At 50.7% G+C, this 17,761-nt stretch overlaps 2 protein-coding genes across 5 annotated transcripts in view; one reads left to right on the top strand and one right to left on the bottom strand.

The window, feature by feature from the left end:
• Window positions 1-628: 628 nt before the first annotated feature.
• TBC1D7 (TBC1 domain family member 7) lies at window positions 629-12,336 on the top strand. Of its 3 annotated transcripts, XM_032961460.2 has the most exons (9): window positions 629-737; window positions 2,181-2,305; window positions 3,300-3,380; window positions 4,333-4,520; window positions 5,381-5,518; window positions 6,616-6,761; window positions 9,395-9,524; window positions 9,664-9,751; window positions 10,869-12,336. In XM_032961460.2, the coding sequence occupies exons 2-8, from the start codon at window positions 2,188-2,190 to the stop codon at window positions 9,745-9,747; spliced, it is 885 nt and encodes a 294-aa protein (XP_032817351.1). In that variant the 5' UTR covers window positions 629-737; window positions 2,181-2,187; the 3' UTR covers window positions 9,748-9,751; window positions 10,869-12,336. The 3 variants fall into 3 exon arrangements, with proteins under 3 accessions (XP_032817351.1, XP_032817348.1, XP_032817350.1); XM_032961457.2 differs by having other exon boundaries at window positions 9,664-12,336; XM_032961459.2 differs by having other exon boundaries at window positions 652-751; window positions 9,664-12,336.
• LOC116946709 (uncharacterized) overlaps window positions 11,876-17,761 on the bottom strand; it is a 44,334-nt gene continuing 38,448 nt past the window's right edge. For both annotated transcript variants that reach the window (XM_076070032.1, XM_076070033.1), the window contains exons 12-16: window positions 17,331-17,386; window positions 17,158-17,219; window positions 16,461-16,598; window positions 15,540-15,616; window positions 11,876-15,055 (exon numbers count right to left, since the gene is read on the bottom strand). In XM_076070032.1, coding sequence (XP_075926147.1) covers window positions 15,040-15,055; window positions 15,540-15,616; window positions 16,461-16,598; window positions 17,158-17,219; window positions 17,331-17,386 — 349 coding nt within the window. In that variant the 3' untranslated portion in view covers window positions 11,876-15,039. The remainder of the gene's footprint in view (window positions 15,056-15,539; window positions 15,617-16,460; window positions 16,599-17,157; window positions 17,220-17,330; window positions 17,387-17,761) is intronic.

The following is a 17,761-nucleotide window of genomic DNA, read 5'->3' on the forward strand; positions in this document are numbered from 1 at the left end:
GTTGTAGTAAGGGTTGATGTTGGGGTTAAGGGTCAAGGTGATAGTATAGAGGTAGGGGTTGCGGTAAGGGTTGATGTTGTGGTTAAAGGTCGAGGTGATAGTATAGAGGTAGGGGTTGCGGTAAGGGTTGATGTTGGGGGTAAGGGTCAAGGTGATAGTATAGAGGTAGGGGTTGTGGTAAGGGTTGATGTTGGGGTTAAGGGTCAAGGTGATAGTATAGAGGTAGGGGTTGTGGTAAGGGTTGATGTTGGGGTTAAGGGTCGAGGTGATAGTATAGAGGTAGGGGTTGCGGTAAGGGTTGATGTTGGGGTTAAGATGGGGTAGGTAGGGGTAAAGGTACGGGGTAGCTGTCGGAGTGATGGTGGTGTTGGTTTGTTGTCTTTCCCCCGCACCTCCAATTAGCACGGTTGGCTACGTACGGCGCGAAAGAAGTTCAACGTACATACGTTGCGGGGTTAGTTTGAAGGGTAGGTGCAATCGTGTTATAGTGTGATGTTGGTTAAGTAGGGCTAGCCAGGGAATGGACATGCCGTCAAGGCAAGAGCTCACGGGGAGGGAGGCGCTCACTGCGTCAGAGTGGCCAGCTGGGGGCGTGAGAGGCCGGGCGTGAGAGGGAGACGCGGTTGGCCGGAACCAAAACGCGGGCGGAACCAAATCTCGGGGCGTGGGTTTCCGGACCCGGTCCGCCGAAACAACTGGCGGACTGCGGTGGGCTTGGCGAAACCAGGAGGCCCCAGGTAGGGATAGCGAGGTACCTCGATAAGTTAGTCACTCAGTGAGTTACTAAGTTAGTCACTCAGTTAGTCACTCAGTCAGTGAGTCACTCAGTTAGACACTCAGTCAGTTAGTCACTCAGTTAGTCACTCAGTCAGTGAGTCACTCAGTTAGTCACTCAGTTAGTCACTCAGTCACTCAGTCAGTGAGTCACTCAGTCAGTGAGTCACTCAGTCAGTCACTCAGTCAGTGAGTCACTCAGTCAGTGAGTCGCTGAGTCAGTGAGTCGCTCAGTCAGTGAGTCACTCAGTGAGTCACTCAGTCAGTGAGTCGCTCAGTCAGTGAGTCACTCAGTCAGTGAGTCACTCAGTTAGTCACTCAGTCAGTGAGTCGCTCAGTCAGTGAGTCGCTCAGTCAGTGAGTTGCTCAGTCAGTGAGTCACTCAGTGAGTCGCTCAGTCAGTGAGTCGCTCAGTCAGTGAGTCACTCAGTGAGTCGCTCAGTGAGTCGCTCAGTCAGTTAGTCACTCAGTCAGTGAGTCGCTCAGTCAGTGAGTCGCTCAGTCAGTGAGTCACTCAGTCAGTCACTTACTCAGTTACTCAACCACACAGACACCCACTCAGTCACTCTCGCACTCAGTCACTCACCAACACAGACACCCACTCAGTCACTCACCCACCCACACAGACACCCACTCAGTCACTCACGCACTCAGTCACTCACCCACACAGACACCCACCCACACAGACACCCACTCAGTCACCCACCCAGGCACTCACCTACACAGTCATCCACTCAGTCACTAACTCAGTCACTCACCAACTCAGTCACTCACCAACTCAGTCACTCACCCACTCGGTCATTTGCCCACACAGTCATCCACTCAGTCACCAACTCAGTCACACAGTCACCAACTCAGTCACTTGCCAACTCAGTCACTCACCAACTCAGTCACTCACCCACACAGTCACCAACTCAATCACTCGCCAACTCAGTCACTCACCCACTTAGTCACTCACCCACACAGTCACCAACTTAGTCACTTGCCAACTAAGTCACTCACCAACTCAGTCACTCACCAACTCAGTCACTCACCCACACAGTCACCAACTCAATCACTCGCCAACTCAGTCACTCACCCACTCAGTCACTCACCCACACAGTCACCAAATCAGTCACTCGCCAAATCAGTCACTCATCCACTCAGTCACTCGCCAACTCAGTCACTCACCCACTCAGTCACTCACCAACTCAGTCACTCACCCACTCAGTCACTCACCAACTCAGTCACTCACCCACACAGTCACCGAATCAGTCGCTCGCCAACTCAGTCACTCACCCACTCAGTCACTCGCCAACGCAGTCACTCACCCACTCAGTCACTCACCAACTCAGTCACTCACCCACTCAGTCACTCACCCACACAGCTCACTCGGTCTCCCACGCACCGCGTCCCCCTTACGCCAGGGTCCCAATGGCCATGGCGGAGGACAACCCCAGGAACTTTCGCTCGCACTACTACAAGAAGGTGGGCTTCCACGGCGTGGACGAGAAGCGCAGCCTGGAGATCCTCCTCAAGGACGAGCCGCTAGGTAAGGGCACCGTGCGCCTCCTCCTCCTCCTCCTCACCCCGGGACTCTCCCCAGCGCATCAAGGAGATGCGACCCAGCCAGCCTGAGACAGGGTCACTGGGTCACAGGGTCACTGGGTCACGGCGCAGCCTGGTGGCCAGGGCGCCACCGTGGTGAAATGTTAACTACCTCGCCTTGTATGCAGGAGGTCGTTGGTTCGATCCAGACTCCAACGCCTGCTGTATATTGGGAGTTTGCGTGTTCTCTCTCTCTCCCCGGTGGTCGCGTGGATTTTTCTCCGGGTCCTACGGTTTTCCCCTCCGCATTTATCAACGGGTATTTGGCTGCTCGAATTTTCCACGTGATAAGCCACTTCGCTGAGCTGTCATTTGTCCGCGAGTGTTTTGCAAGACGAGCAAACATTTTAAACGAATATTAATTTTATAAACGAGCGAGGTCTTGCAATACGAGTAGTACGTATACGCTTTGTCTGCCGAGCGTCACGTGATCACAACTGATATGCGAGTGCTTTGGATTACAAACACGTTTCCGGAACGAATTATGCTCGCAGTCCAAGGTTTTACTGTATATTAAATGCAATGATGGGGTCAGTAGGTGCACCTCCTGGGCTTGACATTCCCCAATGACACTGGTGTAACTATCAACCGAATCAGGACATCAACAGGCCCGATGCACATATCTTCGTCATGAATGGAAAGTTAAAGGCAAGCTACAGGAGTGCGACTGTGGCTATGCAATCCAACCCTGTGGACTATATAGTAAACCACTGTAGTCTGCGCTCCTTCAGTGGACAAAGAATAGCAAAACTACACAAACTCTCCTGCAGCCCTCTCATCGTGGCTAGCAGATTTCAAGATTGGCATTTAGCTCCTGAACACATTTGCTGCCATACGCAGGATTAGATTAATGGGTGCTGATAAGGCGTGAGTCGGATGGTGGTCACTGGGTTGTGGACGGTTGCTGGGCGCGTCGTGTCACGTGTTTGCGTGTGTAGATCTGGAGAAGCTGTGCACCTTCAGCCAGCGCTTCCCCATCCCCACCATCTACCGCATCCTCATCTGGAAGGTGCTGCTTGGTATGAGCGCCCCTGATATCTCGGCAAGGGGGGGCTTCTCTTTTCGGGGACTGAATGGGGCCTTGTGTGTGTGTGGATATGTGCAGGGAGTGCGCACTGCGCCATGAACACATCAAACCTGAGTTCCATTCCTGGTAATGACTGTCAGTGGCATGTGGTGTGCTCGTCTGTTCTGGGAGCCTCCTAGGTTGACTCAGCCATACATGAGTACCTGGTGCGGTGTGTAAACACCAGCACTGGGAAAACGAAGGATGACGTGTGTGGTGCTGGCTACACCACCCCCTCATAAGCTGTGCCAGTCTTCATAGGCGCTCGCTAACAGCAGTTTACCCAAGAGTCTTTTAAAGGCTATGCAGGGGATCTTTGTCATTTGCGTGCGTGGGGGGCAGTGGGTCAATGGTTTGTGCACTGCGCTATGAACATGGCAATCTCGGTTCAATCTCTGGCCACGGATAACATCACTGGCGAGTGGTATCCAAACCTGTTTTTGACTTCCCCGAGTTTGACTCTCCATATTACAGTATTCTGCTGTAGAGGGGATTGTTGTGCATTTGTTCTCATGTGTGCGCATGTGTCTGTACGTGTGCACAACGATTTTGGGAGCGGTAGAGTAGCGGTTAGCGCGCTGCACTACGAATTTGGCGACCAGAGTTTGATTCCCGCTCAACGTCCAACACCAGTGACGATTATTTGAACCAATCCTGGGCCTCCCCTATGTCGACTCACTCTCAAATGAGTACCTGGTGCGATGTGTAAACATCGCCACTCGAGAGAAAAATGTGGTCAGGCATGGTGCTAGCCAACCCACCCCCTCGTGTGCCATGCCGACCTGCATAGGTGCCACTCGCTAACGAGACTTGCCTCAACAGCCTTTTAACAGCTATACGGGGGGGGGGGGGGGTGGGGGGAAATCTCTGTCTTTGAAAGTGCGTGCACCCGTGTGCTCCCACAGGCGTCCTCCCCCCGCACCAGGCGGCCCACGAGGCCGTGTCCCAGCAGCGTGCTGAGCAGCACCAGGACGTGCTGCACGCGCTGCGCTCCATGCGCCTCACGGGGGACGGCGCGCCCGACACACACACCATGCTGCGCATGCTGCAGCTGGAGAACGGCTGCCTCCCTCGCCGCTCTGACCAGCCCCCGGTACGCAGCGTTACTGGGGTTAGGGGCAGGGCCAAGCCGAGGCAAGGGCTCTCGTAAACTTTTGGCAGCGCTCATGGGTGACGAGGAGTGTGGGTGCCACGGTGCAATTGTTTAGCGCACTGGACTTGCAATCCAGAGGTGGCTGGTTCGATTCCATCTCCCGGTGCAGTAGTTTAAACACTGTTACGTCTGTCCACCAAGCAGTATAAATGGGTACACCGCGGTTAGTCAATTTGCAGGAGTTGTGTGGTAGGGTAAAGTGTGGCTATTCCCACCTCTACCAAGACGTCTGGCCAGTGTGGAACAGTATGCAAAACATAATCTCTATGGGGGCTTCCCTGAACTGACTGTAGTGAAAGCCATTTTGCCAGCGGTGGTGTGAATAATTGCAGGGCTACACATTTTCCATATGGGTGGCTAAGAAAACAGTGTGCTTGTGTAGAACACGTCGCTCCAAGGGATGATGGCCGGTGGTCCAAACGAATGATGAAGTGGCAGCCAAAGGAGGGAATCCACCCTCGAGGACGTCCACCCAAGGGGACGGAGCGACACAATCGGCTCCTGTTGGGGCCCTAGGTGCAGGATCATGAGACATGGTGACGGCTTGTGGGAGGCCTTCATCCAGCAGTAGAGTGTTAATGGCTGATAATGGCGATGATGATGATGATAATGGATGGTGAGGATGCAATGGTGGTCCAGTGGTCGTCGGTGCACTGCATCAGTCATGATTTTGGTTAAAGAAACCCCATGACCAACACAGTGTGGGAAGGCCTTCATCTAGCAGTGGAATGACTAAGTGAATACGTTAATATTATTGTTGGTGGTGTTCTCTAGCGAACGCTCTGCATGATCTTTTTCAGGAGGAAGAGGAAGGGGACTTTATTGCCGTGGTGTCGACCATGTCTGAAATCGCGGAGAATGAAGTGGACGCTTACTGGCTGGCGAAGTGTTTCTTCACTCAATTTAACAACAAATATGTCGACTCGCTGCCGCATCTGGTGAGCTCCACTGCATTTGAGCACAGCAGCAGAACTCGTGTTGGAATCCCCAATGTTTTTTTTCTTTCCGGGTTGTACGACGTTTCGCTCCACCTGTTTCTTCAGCTGCACGTACCCGGAAACTTCTTCAGTTCAGGTCCCGAAGAAGCTTCCCCCCCCCACCCATAGAACGTGGAGCGAAACGTCGGACATCGTACCGAACAAGACGCGGTACGACCCGAAAATATCTGCAGCACAACCGCAGGAGTCTACAGTCGTGTTTGGACTGCAAGCCTTTTTGAGCCTGCGTATCAATTCCCTGCATTATTCCAGACAAGAAGCGGCAGCGTTTCCTCGACCTGGCTCCGTGGTCAGCGTGCATGCGTGCATGGTGGATATGCCACCTTCTGGTACTCATTGGTACTGCTCTAGCTGCCCCTGGGATTTTGTCAGCATCGCATCTGGGCCACCCGGAGACCCGTTGAGCCCCAGTTGCTTTGTATCGCCGTGTGCTTGGCCTCGTTGGCCCTGGGCCATGCTGCGGTGTTGCTTGCCCTTCCCCCTCCACCGTGTGCCCCTGCCCTCGTCTACCTCTTCCCATTTCACCTCTTCCCTCATGTTCATCACTTGTGTTAAGTGCCGTCAGATGCGATTGCATTTGGGCACCATGTAAAATAATAATTACATTTGGTTTTTAAGAGAGGCTATCACCAACGTGCTATGTTTCACTAATGGATATAGTCTGCCAGAAGGGTGCAATGTTCCTATGTGGTTTTACCCCATGAGGTAATTGGGTAATTTGCGGTAAAATGTTAAATTTGGACTGGCACGCTGGTACACATGGCCTGCTTGATTTCGAATAACGTCACGGTGTCTGCAAAGCAGACTGCAAAGCAGACACCGTGACACCATTGTGCTTGCAAAGCAGACATCGTGTATCCTCCAGTTAATACACCTGCAGCATTAGCCAGGGGGCTCGCCGGACTCTTAACCGCGAACGTCTGCAACGAGCGGCAAACACGCGACCGCACGGCCTCGTCACAGCCGAACAGTAATTGTTGTTATTGCCGCCGCCGCCGCTGACGGTTGTAGTGACGCACGCGCATGTTTGCTCACAGCCCAAGAGCCTGGAGCATTACCTGGGCGTGGAGGACGGACGCTTGCTGCAGCACCTGCGCAGCACCGGGGCGCTGCCGAGGCTGCCGTGCTCGCGTTGGTTCTCCCGCTGCTTTGCCGGGACCCTTCCCAACAAGAGTCTGGAGAGGTAGCGTGACTTGCGACAAACAGCTGACCTATCGGGACTTTTATTTTGGTCTAAACCCCGTGTGTATCTGCGTATGCCTGAGGCACCCCAATGGGCTCCCCCCTATCTCCGGTTGTAGCCAACGTTTTCATGGAGAAATTTGAGACTGACGCCATCCAGACTGCCACTCTACGCCCGACCTTATGGAAGAGGTACGTGGATGACACTTTTCTCATCTGACCACATGGCCGGGCTGCTCTAGACCAATTCCTCGACCATATCAATTCCATACACCCAGCCATCAGATTTACCATGGAAGTCGAAAAAGATGGCAAGCTACCCTTTTGGATGTCCTAATTAAAAGGAGACCTGATGGTTCAATGAGCCACTCTGTCTACAGGAAAGCTACCCATACGGATGCTTACTTAAAACCGGATTCCAACCACCATCCATCCCAGAAGAATTCCCTCATCAAAACTCTATACCATAGAGCCCAATGCATCTCCGACCAGGAACACATTGTCAGTGAACTCAAGCACATACACCGAGCTCTCAAGGCTAATGGTTACTCCGACTACACAATCCGCAAAGCCATCACTTCAACCATGAAGAAGGATCCTCTTGCGGAGCCATTCAAAACCATCACCTTACCCTGCATTGTGGGGGTCACAAAAAATATCTCCAAAATCCTGAATAAACACAAGATCCAGGTCCGATTCAACATAGTACATAAAATCCGTTATCTGGTCCCGTCTGTAAAATATGTGGTTCCAGACATACAGTACCCGGGCGTCTACAAACTAAGTTGCCTCTGTGGTAGCAGTTACATTGGAGAAACCAAACGACATGTCTCGGACCGCATCCGTGAACATAAAGCAGACTTGAAACACGGTAGGACGAACACCTCAGCCGTGGCAGATCACTATTATAATTCAGTGGGCTCACATGACATTGACTTCTCCAAGACGGAGGTTCTCTGCAAGCCATCCGGCTACCATGAGAGATTCGTTCATGAGGCCATCCACATATACAAACACAGAGACAATTTCAACCGAGAAGATGGATTCTGGCTTAGTAATCATTGGAAAGACGTGATAAACCATTTCGGTTCTTGATTGATTGTATTTTACAGTGACTTTCAGACCGCAGTCCATTCGCTGGCACTGCCTCTTAGTACCTTTCACACGACGGTCAATGGTATGGTTTATAGCATATTGTATAATAATAAATAGTATAACAGTGTTATGTTGAACATAATTCATAAGGCAATATATAGTATCGTAATTGTATAGTGAATATACAGCAGTGTGGTATACAGTAGGGTTGGTAGAATAATACATAGTGTAATATTACAAGTCTAATATTTTTATAGTCTAAAGTATAGGGTAGTGTATAGTAACGCATTGTATAATTTAATGGTTGGGTTTGTCTATGGCAGTGTATATTATGGTGTATAGTCGTGTAATGTGGAAAAAAATTTAGTTGGAGGCATATCAATATAATGCATAATGTTAGAGCTTACATTGGGCTGTGTATACGATATTATACAATATAGTTTAGATTGGAAGGTATAATATTGTAATGTATAGTAGTCTAGTTTATAGCATAGTTGTAACGCAACACAGGACAGAGCAGCGAATCGTGGCTGTTTATCTCTCTCCCCCCTCCTCCGCTCCGAGCATAGATGGACTCGTCCGTCTGAACAAAGCTCGTCGCTTTCCGTGGTGCTAACGTTGAGGAAAAAAGAAAAAGCCACTTTTTTCGACATAGAATTGTAATGTATAATGACTTATTGTTAGTAGCTCAGCTGATTGGAGAGTATATTGAGTTTATTGATAATATAGTAGTTTATATTTTAGTATTTTATCAGTTTACTATATGGTATTCATTATATAGTGTAGTGTATACCCAGTTACTTTATGTTAATAGCTCAGCTTATTGGAGAATATATTGAGTGCATTGATTATATTGATGTAGTTTATATTTAGTTCTTTCACATCAGTTTATTGAATGATAGTTGGGAAGTTGCAGTTATTTAGCGTCAATATACTAAATGCCTCTGTTGATATGTAAACTCTGACTTTAACATAGCTACTTCCGTGACCAGTTACATGCTAATCCCTCACACTAACATCATGCTAATTTCTGACTTTAACATCCTGCTAATCTATCACATTAACACAGCTACTTCAATGCCAAATTCTTCTGTTGATATGTAAACTCCTTTGTCAAGGCGCTCTGCTCCTCCCACCCAGCTTAAAATACGCTGCTAAGCTTAGCAGTGTTCATTGGAGCGCTGTCTTTCCAACAGTTCTGTTTCTTCACCTGAGGAAGGCTACTTGTGTTTTGGCCGAAACGTCGTGAGAATTTTATGTTTTATTTTTATTATTTCCCTTCTACATGACTTTACCGAAAAAACCAAGACATTCGAACCCATTGGGATTTGACAGCACGATGTGTTCACATCTGTGTACAGACGTGGCTAGTAGCCCCATGGGCCTTGCAATGAAGAAAACTTATATAAAATATATACGGCATCAATACACATACTAAAGCCTTTGTGGTATTGCTTACAAAAACGTGTTATGCTCGGCGGTTTTGTCCGCTTTTGAAAACCGATCCCATTTTGAACTCTCTCTCCTGTACTCCAACAGGGTGTGGGACAAGATCATGAGTGGCTCCTGCAAGATTTTAGTCTTCGTCGCCATGGGAATCCTCCTCACGTTTAAGATGACACTCATGACGATGAACAAGGCCGACAGCATTGTGCAGTTTTTGGAAAAGGTAAAATCATTGAAACAACCGCACGATTTGAACAACTGCGCTTTGACGTCGGGATGTGTTTTGGTCGCGAATGAAGGTCAGGTGTATGCGATGTGCACGGAGAGAGCATAAAATAGATATTTTTATTTTTGCTTCTCAGATTCCGCAGGAGAACACGGACGTAATCGTGACCAAGGCCATTGAGCTTTGGCAGAAGCACACGGGAGCTCCCGTCCACACGTAGCCCTGTAAGACACTTGGGACTACCCCGCACTCCTGTGGCGATGCTGGACTGGAGTTGTTTAGCTGGTGGTGAAACCTAACAATGGACTTTATTTAACCAGTCACATTAAAATTGGATAAATTCCAGCTGAGAATTAAGAAAAAAAACATCGGTTTGACTGTCATGTGAAAAACATAGTGGCAGAGTGAGTGGGAAAGTTCTCAGCTCTATCGTGTGGATCGGAGGACACTTGAAGGGATTTAAAAAATAGTTCTGCGACATCCACTTCTTCAGGCCGTTCTTGAAAATGAAAGGTTGCACTTCACTGCGAGAGATCCAATGGATACTTTTCCTTGTGACTTAACACATATAGCACGATCGCTATAAAAAAGAATTGTCAAAAAATTGGCATCTTATAGAGAAGCTGTAGCTGGTAATGAATTTATAGGTCATGGGGTTATTTAGAGGTCATGGAACCCCATGCCCTCTACTTAACTTTTCTGGTCGCGCAGCAACAGCGGTAAATAGTTACAGTGGTAGAGGACATGATAATTATACATTTCCTGGTCAAAACAAAGGTGAAGGGGCATCGACAGTTGTCGTCACAGCCAGAGCTAATGCATTCATGGTTTCATGAATGGGACATCAGTGACCAGTGGGTGTCACTATTGTGCAGACAAGATACTAGAATAAGTCTATTTGGAACTAATAATGCATTCATCTTCTATGTGGATGTGGGAAGTAAATAAGAATTCAGGTCACGTCCTTCAAACGTTTCGCTTGAGAAACAATGGCCACAATTCGGAGGGCAGTCAAAACTACACGTAGTTTCACGGCTTGAGCATTTATTATTTCCCCGTTTGAGGGAGGCGAGGAGGACGTTTTTTGAGTGGACGCAGAATGGGATAATTACAGACGCTGGGACTCGCCCATGGCTGCCAACGTGGAAAGCAGTGGCGCTGTCACGGCCAAATCGCAGACACCTCCTGCCAGAAGGATGCGTTCAAGCCGAGTGAGGGAGGAGGGGGGGTCTGTACTTAATGCGTTTGTTTTCAGAGAAACCAAAATTGTGCCTCGGGTTGTTTAAACTTGTCTTCAGGTCGAGATTAATCTTGAGGCTGCCCCTTAATGCTCTCTTTCAGACACCGTCATCCGCTCAGGATCCGCAGGGGGATAAACGCAAACCGCCAACTGCACCAGCAGACACTGGCGCAAGCCCTGTCCTGCAAACCTTGACGGATGCCAGAGCTGGTTCATCAGCACGTCATTTACAGATACCGCGATTAAGAATCCGTTTTTGGCGTAACGCTAGCCCTTTTTACACACGAAGGGAGAATAAACCCGTTGGGTTGAACCAATGTGACGAAACTGTTTGCATAAAACCCAGATTAACAGTCTCTCAGAACGCTGCAAATTTTAACACATCTAGGGAGGTAGTTTATTTGCTCTCCGATGAGTTTTCGTTGTTCGCCGCGATGCCCCGACGTCTCACAGCCGGGGGCGTGATGGAAGAGAACCGTCGGAACTCGCGGCGAGCAACGCGCGGTCACGACCCTGAAAACACACGGGAGCCCCGTGCGGGACGCGGTCCGCTGATACTTTTTGAAACAATTCGGTCAAAGCGGGCCACGATTTATACTGCGTTTACATCGTCGTGTAAAAAAATGGGGGGGGGGGGGGGGACGGCAATTAAAGTTACCAGTGGGAAACTTGCGTGTGCCACCTGGAACCCGCGCAGGCAGAAGTGGGGTTGTTCTTGCTTGCGAGTCCATGAACCCAGGCCAGAAATGTCACTTGTTGGTGCCACCAAGGGGTGGGTATTACTTGAGTTTTCCATATTTTTTTTGCGTGGCAAATAACGATGAATTCCGTGATTAATCGCTGAGGCCATCAAGTAATGCACTGGTCACAGTATCAATAAATGGGTACGACTATAAGATGTGCTTTGCTGCCTTAGGTGGTATCGATTTCAGCTCTGGCAAATTAGACTTTGGGTTCTTACCCCCACCACTCCCCCCACCCCCTCCCCTCCCCCACCCCCTCCCCTAGACCCCCTCCCCCACCCCCTCCCCTAGACCCCCTCCACCCACCTCCCCCTTCGTTTTGCAAAGCGCTTTAAAACAATCGCGGCACACCGTGAGGGCACGTATACTTTAATATCACATTTTATTTATAATTCACAAAGCTGCACGAGTTAACTTGTTTAGTTGCTGCTTCAATGCGTGTTGTTCTTGCAAGGCACTTCATCTACTGTCTCCCTCCAGCACATTGTAGTAGCACTTTTGTTTAATAAACACCGGATCTTTAAAAAAAAAGTGCTCTATTGCATTTCACTAACCAATGTCGACCAAAAGGCACTGGTGCTTTCAGCGACGTACAACATGAGCTTATTGCATAAATAAAAAAATGGAATCGACTTACATTTAAAGAAGCAGAATACATTTCTCACATTCTGACAAACCAGTGGAGGGGGGGGGGGGTCACTGAAAATCCGGAGCCTGGCCGGAACACCCTGCACGTACGGCTGTGAAGTCACAATCGTCCCCAACAAGTGCCCTTCAAAAAAACTGTTTAAAACACAGTGTTGACGTAAAAGAAAGGGAAAGAAAATATAATCGCTAAAGTTTTCACATTTACAACCCAAAAGTTATTTCGGTCGGATAAAAGATTTAAAATGAAGCGAACGGACGTGACTCCGACACACCGCAAGGGTGAGGGCGTCCTGAGGGGGCACCGGCGTCGGGGCGCCAATATTGGGAATGGGGTGGCCGGGAAATTTCTCAAGTGGCTTAAGAGTATCGAGTTAAAATCGCATCAATTTCCAAAGCAAATCATGCTGCTTAATTTTTAAAATAAATTGATGAATAGTATTTGCTATGAAAATCGATGTCGTTTAAAGGGTATTTAAAAAAAAATTGGGGCCCTACTGCTTACATCGGTAGGGTTGGCGCGTGTGAAGACGGGTGTTCATAAGATGTGATGGACAGGGAGTATGGGCTTAATTTATGGCCGAACAAGAGATGCCTGCATTCCGACAACCAGGCATTCTTTCCCACAGCAGATGCACATGAACGGGTTTAACTACAAGAGCCGTGACGACGGCCGCGGCTATTTATACCGCGCCTCCCATGCAGTGACATCTCGAGGTGTCCGTGCGGCAGGGGACCACCCCAGTGGCAGCTCTCCCTGTGAGGCACGAGGTGAACGCAGCACCGGCCAGCAAGTGAGCATCGTTTTGCCGGGGGGGGTGGGGGAAGCGGTCGCCCTCCCCTCCACGTTGCCCAATTTCAACGTCGCTCCCGACAGGCAGTCCGGCCAACAAGAGATTGTCCACGGAAGGGGGGAAAAACCTAGCGGATTAAACGCCGACCGGCACCGGTTGCCTCGGCGGGCGTGAAACCGGTGCCATCTGCCGCACGGGCGACGCTGCGCCGGTAGACCCCCCAGCTGCGGTTCAGAGGGGAGCCAAACTCAACGCAAACGTTCCAGGCAGTCAAAATGGCAACACAAACGGGACCCGCGGCCTTCAAGTCGGGCGGAGTTGAAGCGAAGAAGCGGGCAGTGAACACAACTGGTGAGCAAAGCACGACTCGCACTCTCCGAAGATCGATGCTTTTAAGGTAATAATGCACATTGACCAAAAACGTCGGACGCGCACGCGTTGCGAGTGGCTACACATTTACCCCCTTGCGCGGCCTGTGTGAGGCATTCGAGCCCAAGAGATGCACAACTCTGGGGCCCCATCTTCTCTCTGTCAGCAGCAAGGGGGGGGGGGGAAGAGGCAGCCGTGGGTTCAGTTTCCACCACGGCTCAAAACGGGGGCCTGACCCCGAGTGTTCACGTGGGGGCTTGCCACTCGCAATCGTGTCGTCGCCCTCCTTGGAGCCAAAGCAACAGCAGCAGCTGGCCGCAACTGTCGACTGGTAATACTGAGATTAAACGTGGAACAAGGCGGCCACAGGAAGCAATCTCATTCTCGCATCATCCGTTAATATTCCACAAGCGTAGCGGAGCATTTGTAAAAATGGAAGTTTCCGATGGGGGGGGGGGGGGGGAAACAAGACAGAGAAAAAAAACAAAAATATACAAATATTATTCACATAGCATTAAGATTGGGCGAATGTTACCTTCATTGTTAAAACCGTAAGATTACCACGTGTTACATCCGGCTTCAGAGTGGATTAAATCCCATACGCTCACTTCATTAATTTACTGCATGGACAGCACTGGGCCCCTCGGGATGCCACCTCTGTCCTGGTTTTCCCAGGATTGACCCCTGTTTCGAAGAAGCGCCCCTGGTAAATCGGTTAGTCTTCCCGGGACATTAAAAGTTGTTCTTCCCCCGCACCTCCGATTAGCGCAGTTGGTTACGTGCGACGCAAAATAAGTTCAACATGCATCTGGACAAAAATCCCAGTTTTTGTCAGTTGCATAATGATACACTGCTCAAGACAATGCATTCACATGTCATTCTCACACCCCCCCCCCCACCTCTTCTGGTTTCGTGAGATATTCTTCTTCCCATGTGTCCTGGATGTTTTGTACCCCAGGGGTGGCAAACCCTAGCTGGCCGTCGAGAGCTTAAGACGCCGCTCAGACAGCAGAGGCAGCTGACGCTCCGAGCTACAAACCCCGCGTTTAGCGCTCTGCATTCCGATCGCGACGTCAAATGGCGGGCGCACTCCGGGGGCGTGCCCATGCACGTTACCCAACCCTCCTCGACAATAAAATGATCAGAAACAATGTCACTGTATAACTTAGCGTGGTCGCAGTACAACAAAGTAAATATCGGTGCCCGGTTAGAGCCCGTTTTTTTTGTTGTTGAGCCGGTGGGCAGTCAAAACCCACCGTGTCACAAACATAAAAAAGAAAGTTGACAAGCGACATAACAATTCAGTCCCTTTCCTGTAATGATTAGCGCAGAGTGGACAAAGTGCAAATCAGGATATAATTAGCATCGGTCAAGTCTGGCAGGGGCAGGCCACGAGGAACGCCGCTTGATCCACGGCCGCTTCGCCTCCAGGCCACCCTGCCTCTTGCTGCTCCAACTACTGCCGATCCCGAGTGATATGCTTGATTTTGTTTCCAAGGCATCCGAGCAATTAGTAGAGATCTCCGTGTTTGTAAAGAGCGATAGATGATTTCGTTAGGATCGTCCGACAATGTCCATCCTCGCCTCCGCTCCGATCCGGCGCGAGGCACAAGACGTAGCTCGATTATTATTTTTGTTTGTGACGGGTGACGAACACCGGGTCCCCGAGGCAGCAGGACGTGGCCTGCGGGAGGATGTGCAATGTGCAGGGTGTCGTGACGTCACGGTTTGTGAAACCTGCAGGGGGGGGGGGGGTGGTGGTGGGAGAGAGCAACATCCGCATACAATAAAAAAAACGATTTGTATTTTTCATCAGAACTGAAGTACTACACAAGCTCCTCACTCCCCAGACTAGGAATCGGGGGGGGGGGGGGGGTAGGCAATATGCCACAGTCAATATTAAATAAACTTTAAACAAATGTCAAGCGCTGAACAGAATGAGTAACGGTGCGATCCGCTTGTGTCTATCGTGAATGCTGCTCTGGCTCTCACCCCTTGTGTATTCGAGGAAAGGCTGAAATGCCCATCGCTTATAATTGGACTCATTTGTGCGTTTTGTCGCTCTACCTCCAGCTATTGAAGGTGGGGGGGAGGGGGGGGTGCGAGCCTTCAGAAGGAGGACGGGGGGGACGCAGCCCTCTCTAGCCCCCAACCCCACGGCCTGATGCTACAGGGCTGGCGAGGTGGACGGGGGAGGGTGCGTGCGAGTGTCTCTCCTCACCTCGTCATGTGCCGGCTCATCTCGTGCACCTCCATCTCCATGCTCTTGAACTCGTTGAGCTCCTTGCGGATCGCCGCCTTGGAACGCACGCAGGCCATGCACGCACGCAGGCACGCACGGTGACGACACGTTCACATTAACAAAGGGGGCAGCCACCACGGCACACGGAATCCCGGATACCAGCGAGCGTCGCCGGATACCACATCCCCCCACCAAGTCCCATCGGTGTGCTCGTAGAACCCCACGGCGCCCACATGTGGCACTCCCTCCCGTATCACCAGCGTCGCGCAATAATAACGATAACAGAAATTGCACTGCACGCAGTTTTCCTTTATCTTCACACAGAGAAAACGATTTGGAGGCACAGTAAAACACAGGCAAGCGGGGGAAGGCTGCCAGAATCGGCCTTAACAATTACCCAAGCTCGGTGGACCAATATCGAGATGTTCAGCCAACTCCATTATATCATCCCCCCATTGCGTGCTCGCCCCAATGTCCCCGTGTTCCTCCACCACATCCCTGTGATCCTCTACATTGTCCCTGGTATCCCACCATGTGTGTCATCCCCCTGATGCCCTTGTGACACCAGTATCCATGTCGTCCCACCTCAGAGTCTGCAGTCTTCCTGCTGCCCCAGAACTGCTCCTGCTGCCCCCATGGGGTTTCCCCACTCTCCCCACCATCGTCATCCCACCCACTCTATTACCCCCAAGAGACCCTCCATTTCCTCTGTCATCATCCTGCTGTCCCCATGTCCCCCCCTCCCACCCCCCCACCGGCGTTCCCATATTCTCCATAGAATCTCCTCAGCATCTCCTTGGTGTTGCTGTCGTTCCCTCGACCTGCGGTGGCAGGGGCCAGCGAACCGGGCTGTTGGGGGCGGGGGGGCGGGGGGTCAGGGGGACGGGGTGGCGGCCGTACTTTGTCGGCGGCGGTGAGCCGCGTCCAGGGCTTGTCGGCACGGCGGTCGTAGTCCTGCACGTCGGCCAGTTCCACGTAGTCGTTGAAGCGCAGGATTTTCCGCTCGCGCAGCTCCTTCACCGTGGGCCGCATGCTCAGCTGCACGTGCACGGACACGGACACGGACACGCGCGTGACTGTCACGTTCACCCACAGCGTTGAGACGCCGCGTGCGGGAAATGCCGTCATTACCGGCCGTGCAGCGACAACCATTTAAAAACACTCCCCCGGCACTCCCGGGGTAGTGCTTCCATTCAAGAGCGTGGGGCCCGGGATTGGTCCCGTCAAGTCACACGGCAAGCCCGTTCACGTTCCGCTCTATCGTTTTGTACCCGCAAGGCAGCAATCGTCGTTTTGGTGCGATTTCTTCATTTGTTTACTCTTTTTTTTTTGCTTGATAGTAGGGGTTTCCATTTGCTTGGTGTGTGTGTGTGTTGGGCTTCTTTCACGCCGTGGACAGCCAACTGCGTACATGGAATTTGGTCATTGTATATAATTAATGTACAGCGTTGTGGGATGCTGTTGGCATGAATAACACTATATAAAATAAAAGTGTTATTATTAATTGATGCGACAGGCCTCACATGCCCAGTCATTATGGTGGGCACAACCAGGCACCACCTCTGCCGCGCCGGCGCCTCTGGCGCTTGAAACTTGCCTTCCTCGAGAGTTGGCGCTTGATCTCTCTCTTCTCCTCTCTCTCCTCCTCCTCATTCCGCTCTGCAATGAATTATGGCGATACTTTGAGCCGCTGGGAGCGATGTCACGACACAACAACAACAACAACAGTGGTTGTAGCAAACACTGTCCGTGCGTCTGTGCTTCACTCACGCTTCAGGATGTTTCTCTGCTCTAGCTCTTCCATTGAAGGCCTCTGGCTGAGCCGCCTGCGGGGGAAAAGTAAACACGTGCAAATTTTAGAAAAAAATTGTCGATTAACCATATAATAATGATTAGTTTACTATATCACATCTCACAATCGCCGGAGCCACACACGAGCTGGAAGGCACCCAGGCAGTGAGTTGGTCATAAGCAATCGCTCAAGCTCTGTAGTCCTCTACATATTAAGACGTTTTCAGACAATTTTCAAGTGTTTATGTCCGTTAGGAGGAAACCGGAGCACCCGGAGAAAACACAGACATGTAATTGGGGGGGGGGAGCGGGCAACACTCTGCACTGCCTTTTCCTGGCGAGCCAGGGTATGGCACCTCGACGCCTACGGGGAGTTTGGCAACATTTGTGCGGTGATCCGCCAACCCTTG

Source organism: Petromyzon marinus, chromosome 27 (assembly GCF_048934315.1).
Source record: "Petromyzon marinus isolate PM22_M1 ecotype Great Lakes invasive population chromosome 27, UKy_Petmar_22M1.pri1.0, whole genome shotgun sequence".
Classification (NCBI taxonomy): Eukaryota; Metazoa; Chordata; class Hyperoartia; order Petromyzontiformes; family Petromyzontidae; genus Petromyzon; species Petromyzon marinus.